The following is a 10,469-nucleotide window of genomic DNA, read 5'->3' on the forward strand; positions in this document are numbered from 1 at the left end:
GAAAGCAGATTTCAAATACATGCAACATAAATATAACATTTTGCTGTAAAAATATACATATGTATGTATACATATACACAAAACTGCACATAAAGAGTGCAGGGGCTCCAAATATTCCCACATATAATACAGTACGATTAAAAATTATGACTTTAACTGGCAATTTTAATAGCATATCTTTGTCTTAGTTCAGCCATAAGGGAATAGTTATTTTTCTATTTCATGCCCCTTCCTCCCTCTATCAGTCATCTGTGTAATTAATACCTGGAAGGTACATATTATTCATGATCTTTTTATCCACCCACTATGGTGAATTGTGCAAGTCACAAACTATGGTGTAGCAGAATTTTTTTATGAGAAAGCTGATTAAACAAAATGTGACAATACAAAGCCATATGAATAATATGCTTGAATCAGACATTTAGCTGTAACGCAAAAGTTCAGAGCCACAATTTCTTACCAGAAAATTTTGTTCCAGTCTACGTGTACACAAAGTAATATGTATGTGTGTATTTCAATCGTTGATCAAATGCAGTGTATTCAATGTTTGCAGATGGAAATGTTCATGAAGTAGAGGCAAATAGGGTAAAAGAAGAGAAGTGGAAATAATTAAATATTTGGAAAAACAATTAAAGAGTCAGATGAATAGTTTAGAAATATAAGACTAAAGAATTATTTTTTTACAGTATTTATATGTCTATACTGGAAACAAAAAATTATGATACAGTACTTTCTTCAGCAGACAAAGAGATAATGAAACCCTATGGCTGAATTTTTAAGTAAAAATTAGAATCAAACACACTCAAATTAAAAATAAGATATTCCTGTTACACAGGGAAGACAAGGATTGGCAACATGTATCAATGCTTAAAAAGAATTCTTCAACAGTGTAACTGTTAAACCAAAAATATGAAAGATAGAGATATAGTTCAAACAGGAATTAAATCACAATGAAGGGCAGGGATGCCATCCAGAGGGACCTGGACAGGCTTGAGAAGTGGGCCTGTGCAAACATCATGAAGTTCAACAAGGCCAAGTGCAAGGTCCTGCACATTGTATCAGGAAAATGCCATGCACAAATACTGGCTGAGCCGAGAATGGATTGAGAACAGCCCTGAGGAGAAGGACTTGGGGGTGTTGGTGGATTAGAAGCTCAGCATGAGCCAGCAACGTGTCCTTGCAGCCCAGAAGGCCAACCACATCCTGGGCTTCATCGAAAGAAGCATAGCCAGCAGGTCAAGGGAGGTGATTCTGCTCCTTTACTCTGCTATTGTGAGACCCCACCTAGAGTACTCTGTCCAGCTCTGGAGCTCCCAACATAAGGACGTGGACCTGTTGGAGTGAGTCCAGAGGAGGACCATGCAGATGATCAGAGGGCTGGAGCACCTCTGCTATGAAGGCAGGCTAAGAAAGCTGGGGCTGTTCCGCCTGGAGAAGAGAAGGCTCCAGGGAGACCTTATTGAGGCCTTCCAGTATCTGAATGGGCCCTACAAGAAAGCTGGAGAGGGATTTTTTACAAAAGCATATAGAGATAGGATGAAGGGTAATGGCTTCAAACTGGAAGAGGGTAGATTTAGATTAGATATCAGGAAGAATTTTTTCACTATGAGGTTGGTGAGACACTGGAACAGGTTGCCCGGAGAAGTTGTGGATACCCCATCCCAGGGAATGTTCAATGCCAGGCTAGATGGGGCTTTGAGCAACCTGGTCTAGTGGGAGGTGTTTCTGCCCATGGCAGGGGGCTTGGACCTAGATGATCCTCAAGGTCCCTTACAACCTGAGCCACTCTGTGATTTTATGATTCTATGATCACAACAGCTTCACAGCTGATGCTGTACTGGAAGACACATTAGATGGCCACCACTAGCAACTCCAATGGAAAATTTATGAATTATTGTTTTAAAATTTACCCAGTACCCAGAACTATTTTTAGTTCTCCTTCCTCTGAACAAATCTCAAAAACATTTTCAGTAAAATACCACAAGCTGTGTTGAAGTCTGCCTGTTGGCCTTGAGTCATACTAATTCATTTCATGATTCACTGATAAGACGCAACAAAAGACCTTACAACACAGTGCCAGTATACTGCTGTTGTTGGAAATGATGTCTGCTGTAAGTAATCTTAAAACCTTTTGTACAAGCCTAATGAAAGCATCTTTATTATTTCTTTCAGCCATCATATTCTGAGTTCGATATAAGTGGAAATGTGCTGGGACTGATCTTTAACCAAGGCATGATCTGGTAGGTGTGGCAAAGCATGCTGCATCTTCAGGACTGCAGGATTTAGCTGTATCTGTTAAAGATTATTCTGAAATGTGGATCCTGTCCCATTGCTTTAGTTGAGGGAAGTGTAACACAATATATATCAAACTTTGATACACTGCCATAAGTGGGACCACTTCAAAACTAGTTCTGGGCTAAGATTACAGGACCAGACACAGAAGGATTTTGCAATGAGCTGGTAACACCAAGCAGTAAAAAGCTGCATTGATGAATCTTATCTTTCTTTTGAGTGACTGCAAACACCTGGTCTGTACTCTTCCTTTTTGAATTTCAGCCTTTCAAAATACCTTAGCACTCTTTTCCCATGTGTCATGTGAAAAAAGGACTTAAAACAAACATATGTGCACTTACCTATGCAGGCACGTGAATGTGCTACAAGTGCAGTATTATTTCTTAGCTCTAGAGGGGAAGAGGTCTATGTTTCATCCCCTTTTTGGACTTTACATAAGTGATAAAGAATACCAGTGTGTAGAGTCCTTATGCAAGATGCTCAGTCTTCCTCAGGAACTGTCCTTCTCAAGCACTGTTGACTTCTCGAAGATAATTGTTGCTAAGGCCTAATTTTTCACCTTTAATATAACTTTGCTGATCAGTCTTTTTGCTTGGCAAAGGTCCTCCCTTCTGTAAAACCCAAAGGTTGTGTGCTGTGTGCATGTCAAATAAACGCAGTAGAATTATGACAAAGAAAGAGGCTGCAAATCTCTTGTAGCCTCTGCAAGCAAACCCTGTTTGGGGGATGCACTGAGGGCCCCAAGAGCAGCACCATGGGCTTGCTTAGAAGGAGGGTGTATTGCTGGGGATGAGCATGGCACCACCTGTGGCATTGTAGTGACAGCATGCCATAAGGGTATGGCTGGAGGGAGTCCAGCCCTGCTGCTGTCATGTGAAGCATGTATATTGGGTCCCGCACCTTCGAAAAGCAGCTAAGGTTCACAATTGGTAGGTTGCTATCTGACTAATTTCTGATAGAAAACATTTCTCAGGCTGCTGTTCATCGAAACGATGAGGCTGCCACATAAATTCTGCTTGCAATTTTATAGACAATTAATGACACTAATACTTTCTATTGCTGTAATTAACACTTGGGAAGATAGTTGGAAATGAGTATCTACCTGACAGATGTTGAGGACTAGGTAAGGAAGTAAATTCCTGATTATTCTCTAAAAAAACTTCATTACATACCTATGGATTTTATACTTCATTACATGAACAGACTCTGTGGACTTGTAAGCTGCCATGCTCCAATATACACATTCTGGCACAGAAACTGTGACTTGTGCTTTTGTGATGCTCTTCAGATACAGCATGCTTCTGCTTATTGCTTATTGCAGAGTTGGGACCACAGTTACATGCTAACTGATATTTGCAGGGCCAAATAAGGCACTAGAGCTGTAGTGTTTTTCAAAATAATGTCTAATGATTTAAACTGAGAGCAAAAAAAATGTTGACTGGATTATAATAAACATACACTGCCCAAACTGTGTTTGTCATTAATACATACACAGGGTAAACTGGTTTCTGTTCTGTCTGAGCTATACAAATTCTATTGCACATACTTGTGCTCATCTGAAACAGAATGAGTTTGAGGTGCAGCTGGTGAGCTGGCCGTATCACAGAGCTAGAAAGGATACAAGAGGCATGTATGTGTGCATCCTTTTTTGCATACAAGAGAGAGACCCTGTGGTTAGGAAAACTCTTCTCTTTCTCTGTGTTTTCACAAAGCAAGAGGGAGGCAACTCATTTGCATGTCTTCTGCTTATTAATAAGCTTTGGTAAGAACTTTTCTACCATATAATAAATGTTATACTGAAATATTATAATAACGGACATAAGTTACCCAGATTTAGAACATGTTGAAATGGAGTATTTTGCAACTGATTTCCATGAGGGTAAGGAACAGGGCCCTGAGGTGCTCTCTCCCTTTTCCTGTAGACTAGCAAACCCTTTATATTTTTGTTGAAAATTTGTGAAAAGAGGAAGGAGATATATTAATACAATAGAGTCCGTCATAATATTTGTGTAGTTGGAAGGTCTCTTTCCAACCATGTAGATCTATTTCCTCTTTTTTAAATAGAAAAACTGGGGTGCTCAGAGGCAAAGAAGCTCAGCCCTGGTCACGCAGACAATGATTAAGAAAAAGTAGATTCCTGATCTCTTACATTTTGTATCATTTGGCCAAGCAAATGAAAATAATTGCTCTTCAGTTGGCATGGCACAAGAAACAAGGTGTGATAGGAATAAAATGGTCCCAACAGTTTCAGTGTCATAACCATACGTGATAAGGAAAAGCAATATTTAACAGAATCAATAAAAAGTTTGTTGGAATGAAGCTCTAAATAACCATGGTAACAGAAATAAAATAAATGTCAAATAAGCAAAAATGTCCTTCCTAAAATAGTGCTGGTATATTAAGAAAAATAATAAAGAATAAACCAGATTATTTTGGTAATACCTAGCTTTACGGCTATCCATTTTTATACAACACAAGTGAGATGATACCTGAACTAACGGGACAAAGTAAGAGTGGGTAACATTTCATCAGGTGATCATTTAATTTGAAGAGAAAGAGGGCTCTGTAACTTTGAAATAAAAAGTTCATATGGAGAATTCTCTCCATACACCTCCAGTTCCTCTTAAAGCAAGACTGAAGAGACAAGACCACTAAAAGGAATATTAAGATGTTTTTATGAACTTGATTTCTGAGTGCACAGTGTATATGGCTGAAAAGCACATTGACATAAGAGATAGGTGGCATACGTAGGAAAACAGAAGTCCTACAATGAAGGAGTTATTTTTTTCTTTGCTTTTTTCTAGGATGGGATCTTTTTATGCACCGTGTCTCCCAGCAATCAACGTATTCCGCCTCCACACTTCCATGTACCTGCAGTGCTGGGCAGTAATGTGTTGCAATGTCCCCCAGGAGAGGGTCTTCAAGGCTTCCAGATCCAATAATTTCTACATGGCCATGCTACTTTTCATCCTCTTTCTCTCCACACTGCCTGCTGTTTACACCATTGTCTCTATCCCACCATCTTTTGACTGCGGTCCTTTCAGGTTTTTTGCCTTTTACATCCATCTTTTGCTATTAATGTAATGAACAGCCTCATCACATCACAGTGAACAGTTTAGTAATGAAAAGGGCTTCTATAATATGTGTTAGCATCTGATAGGCTAAGTGTTTAATTTCTCCTTGTGGATAACTCCTGAAGCTTGAATTCTAGAAAACTGAGTAATTCTTTAGAACGTTTTACGTGAAATGTAGAACAGAAAATCTTTTCTTTTAGTTAGTTGTCTTAAGGAGTACAGAAGTGACTTGTTATGTATCCCTGGTCTGTTGTCTTGAGAGTGATGGCTTTCAAGAAATATCTACATATGCCCTGTAGGAGGGGCATGTCAGAACGTATGGCTGTGTGCTAAATGTATGGTGGTGCAGTCTTTGACTGCTGTGATTCCCTTCAACTGACACAGTATTTCATACACCTGTATTACTACTGTGAAGCTGAATCTGTTTCTGAAGTCTTGAAGATTTCTAAAAAGTTAGGCCTGCCTTGCCTGTGCAGACACGTGCCTTGCATTCAAGCTAACTTAGATGTTGCCACACTTTCTCCTTCTGTGCACACTACCTGGGAAGTCCAGGACCATTTTCATCATCTTTACTTGCCAGGTAGCATGACATATAGCTCTATTGAATACAAAACAACAGTCAATATATGAAATGAAAATTTTTAAAATACTTTAGTCTTTGGTTTTGCACAAAGTATTAGCAAAGCAAGAGCGGAACAGTAAAAGAGATATCCTGATTCCAATGAAAGGTTTTACTACTGTGAATAAAATGAGATCTGCGTAATCCCCAGTGCACTTTGTAAAGGAGCAGAAGTCTTGCCACATTAACTTTGGCCAAAGACAAAATAGATGGGAGATTGTTTCTAGCCTCCTGCAATAGTCACAGTCACCTAAGAGGGAGAATTACGTGACTTGCCAAAAATTCTGATGACATAGAAAATTGCTTGAATTTATGGAAGCAATAGTAACAAAGCAAGTGATGCAAAGTAGGGTTTTTTTATTTGTCACAGCAAAGAAAGTACAGAGGGAGATATCTGGAGTCAGATTTGAGTAGCTGCAGTTATTGAATGAGATATTACTGAAATGGTAAGATTACTGTCCAAAATGAGAAAGATAATTGCGCCTGCAACTTTTTCTCCGTCAAATGTGGATATATTTTATTCTTCATAAAAAATTTGAAATCTTCAATGTAAATTTTAATGGGGGAGGACTTGAAACTAATGAAGGTTCATTAAACCTGGGTATAGGGAATGGTACTATTGAGCAGTCCATCGATAAATACTGGTAGTGCATGGTTCTATTTTAAAAAAAGAAAATATTTTCCAGTTAGTAACTCAGAGTCTCAACTATTATGAAACTTCTGATTCTGTGGTGGGGTTTTTTTTGTGTTTTGGTTTGCTTTGGTTGTTTTTTTTAATTCATTATTAAAGGCAACATATACGACTCAACAGAGACTTGCCAGGAGTAGGGAAGCCAAAACAGAATTAGAAAAGTTGCAACGGAATAATCTTTGTGCATGCTGGGGAAAAGATAGGAGAGCACAGAGTGGAATTTCTCATCTACCATGGGTGGGTGGGGGAAGTGGAGACAAAGAGCTAGCCTGAAGAAGAATTCTACCTGTGAGCTTTTTACATTACTCGGAAGGGGGTAAAGGTTGAGAACAATAACTTAAGAATAAGACCTCGTTGTCGGAAATGCTTTACAAACACTGAAAAGAGGTGACAGGAGACCTCAATGACTGGAATATCAGGTGGCAATTTGATGGCAACTCCTTTAACCAACTAAAACTACCAGTTAGGCTCAATACACATAAAGACCCATTTTGCTGGTTTTGTTCAGGTAAAAAAATCCAAAGTCTGTATTGTGAGGCACAGCCAAAAGCAAAATAAGCAGGGAGGGACATTTTGGAACATCTATTGAAATGCTTCTGCAAGAAAAAAATGTTAATTTTCTAGGGAGAAATACTTTCTAGATAAACTGGCCATGGAACAATTATGCATGAAGGTTATTAGATTGCTGTAACAATAACGAAAATCTCCTGAAACACAGACACGGACTTCTGTAGCACACCAAAGAGAGAGGAGAACTAGGCTGAAGAGTGCTGAACAGAAACCGGTTGCAAGCAGACTTTTTTTGCTTATCAACCAGACAAAGATGGGATTTGGATTTTTTACCAGGACTTTATAGAGCACAAATTGCACTTCACTCTTTGGTTAGTAGTATGGCGTTCACAACTCAGTGTACTGATTCTTTGAGGAGTAAACCTTGTGGTAACTGCAGACAAAATGTATTACCATATAATAAAAATATTTGTATTTCTTTTCTTTAAATGCATAAATACTATTTTAAATAATATTCCTTTCAGGGTGTCAATTTTTAAGCAATGTTAATATATAGTTTATTGTCCTTTTCCCAGGTTTAATTTGATGTGATTAACCAATATATTCATACTACTGCCTTGACGTTGCCGTAATATTTGTATATGATGTATTGTCAACTTTTCTGTTTAATAGTGGGAAGACAAGAATGTTTGAAGTCATATCAGAAACTCTGGAGCATGACTTCCCTTCCTGGTTTGGGAAGGTATTTGGTTATGCCTCTAATCCTGGACTCATCCTACCTTTTATTTTGCTGATGGTGTACGTATAGATTATTAAGTCAAAGCTTGCTTAGTCTAAGGTCTGTTAAGTTTCTTTCACTCTGAATCTTCACTGCCTGAGTAGCTAATTAAACACAGTGATGATTGCCCTGTGGTGAGGGACTTGAAGAATTCATGAGCCTTTTATTTGTTCATAATTAATGTGTGTTTGCACAAAGGGTAATATCTCTTTTTTGTTCAATGGTTTTCTTTTTGTTTTTGTTAATGCTTTTCAAAACCATTGTTGCCATGATAATGGCAAAGCTATTAAAATGCAGAAACCTATAAGGGGTCTGAAGTGCTGTGACTTTGATCAGCTTGTCCAGCAGGCAGAAGAGCACATCATAAATCCTTAGCAAGTTCAATAGAAACATGACCACCATGAAGCAGAGTTATTTCTCAGTAACATTCAGCGAGTCTGATTGTCAGCGCCTTTGGTTTTTCCTTGATAAACGATATACTCTGTGCTGTTGGGACAGGAGTGTGAGACAGGGTGTTGGAGACTTTATGAAATAGGGCTAGTAGAGATTTTTTGTAAGTCAAAAAAAGAAAGAATAATGACCTTAGAATAGTCTTTCTCAGGAAATGTGTTGAGTCCTGCTTTATAAAGGCATTTTAAACTGCTATATACGTATATCGGATTATTTAGCATACTGTTGAACTAAGTTAATTCTATGTAGAGATGAGCTGGGATTTAACCCTGCACTGTAGCGCTGCCAATAGGTATAGAGGCGATTACATGATACAATAGAAATTGCAGAAGGATTTTACATGAGCAAAGTGAAGATCTGAGTTTAAATTTTGGAAAGATTCACTTAACAACAAATTCTATTTTAACCTTGGGCTAGAAAAACAAAGAATCCAGACTGTCCTCTGAAATAGATGGTCAGTTCCTACTGATTTTTATTTTGAGCATTGTTGCTTTCTTGGAATGATACAAGGCAAAGATACTATAAATAAATAAATAAAAGAAAATACAAGGCAAAACCAGGCAAACCAGAGAAAATTGCATATGCAGATTAAATATTTACTACTTACATCAATAAAAAACTTCATATCAGAATTTCTTTAATTAAATCAGTATGGTGAAAAATACTAATTTCATAGACATCACAAAATTACTACAATACATAATGCACTGAAAAATGAAATTACTTTGTGCAGTTTTGTCTTTGTCTAGTAGAAGGAGATTGTAACTTAAAACAAAAATTTAAACATATGCTTTTGGCTCTTTTCTTGGCAGTACTTGAGTTTGCCTATTATATTAGTTCAAAAGTTTTTATAAATATGATTTACTTATTTTTAAGGTACATCATACAAATGAATTAACTTGTATTTTAGAACACAATGCATAGTGAGCCATAGCCTTATGGAATGTCTTCCTTAACTACCATAAGATTGAACATGTAGTATTGACAGACAAAATAACTTTTTTCATCTTCTTTTCCCCTGAAATAACAGTACCTTTTTCATACTATAAGGAAGCTAATTATTATTTATCAAAATATTACTACTGATTAGTCATGATAACTGAGGAAAAGATACAGATTTTATATTAGCATAACTGTAGTTGTTGCTATAGGAATATTGTAAAAGTCTATATTTAAATCACTACCTAACAAGAAATATTATTTTTCTTTAAATTTAGCTTGAGTATTTATTATCTCAACGCTACATCCAAATCCTACAAGGAAGCTAACTTGGAACTTAAAAAGAAGCTACAGAGTGTAAGAAATAGAGAATTATTGATTTTTGGTTTTACTAAATATTAAAGAAGCCATTCATATCACTGACAGATGCCCTCTCTATCTCCCCATCATTAGCAAGCAGAAGAAAATAAAAGAAGAAATAAGCAAAAGGCACAAAAATCAAATGAACAAGAAGAAAATCCATTTGAGACAGAACCACCAAAGCCAAAGCAAAAAGAAAGCAAGCAAGAGGAATCCACTCCAAACCAAGGTAAAGAGTGTTTTGAACTCGTCAGGGTGAATTCATGTATGCCAGACCATAGTCTTCTTCAGTGCCTTTATGACTTCCTTTGCCCTAATGTCCTCAAAGACATTCACAATACTGAATTACAAGTATTAGCCTAATCTTCAGTCCATTTTTTCTTTCCCTGGCTTGTTTAAGAAATACTGTAACGTCATTCTGCACCAGGCAACACCAAATTAAACAAACAAACAAACAACCTGTAATAGAGCTATAAAGAATCACAAGATTCCAGCCCTCCAAAAAAAAAAAAAAACCCACTTAAAGCCTGGTCTGAATGTCAGTGAACAGAAACCTATCACAAACCAGTTGGGTCCAAATCTTCCACACTCCTATTGTATTTCATTGGTCCAAGACTGCTCAGGACAACATTTGCCAGGTTCACCAGGAGAAGGTATAGTGAGAACACCGTATGGTAGCAATTCTTATCAGAAAGCCTAGCTTGGTCAGGCAGGCTGCGCAGGGTGTTTCCTTTTCCTTGGACACCACTAGGCTTT

At 37.5% G+C, this 10,469-nt stretch overlaps 1 protein-coding gene across 1 annotated transcript in view; it reads left to right on the top strand.

Moving 5' to 3' along the window:
* The window catches only part of TMC1 (transmembrane channel-like 1), a 70,795-nt gene extending 60,972 nt beyond the window's left edge, over nucleotides 1-9,823 (top strand). Inside the window, exons 15-19 of the mRNA XM_009886410.1 lie at nucleotides 2,173-2,240; nucleotides 5,097-5,336; nucleotides 7,859-7,984; nucleotides 9,632-9,708; nucleotides 9,807-9,823. Of these exons, the coding sequence (XP_009884712.1) occupies nucleotides 2,173-2,240; nucleotides 5,097-5,336; nucleotides 7,859-7,984; nucleotides 9,632-9,708; nucleotides 9,807-9,823 (528 nt within the window). The remainder of the gene's footprint in view (nucleotides 1-2,172; nucleotides 2,241-5,096; nucleotides 5,337-7,858; nucleotides 7,985-9,631; nucleotides 9,709-9,806) is intronic.
* The last annotated feature ends 646 nt before the right edge of the window (nucleotides 9,824-10,469 follow it).

The sequence above is a fragment of the Charadrius vociferus genome, unplaced genomic scaffold (assembly GCF_000708025.1).
Source record: "Charadrius vociferus isolate BGI_N301 unplaced genomic scaffold, ASM70802v2 scaffold505, whole genome shotgun sequence".
Taxonomy (NCBI): Eukaryota; Metazoa; Chordata; class Aves; order Charadriiformes; family Charadriidae; genus Charadrius; species Charadrius vociferus.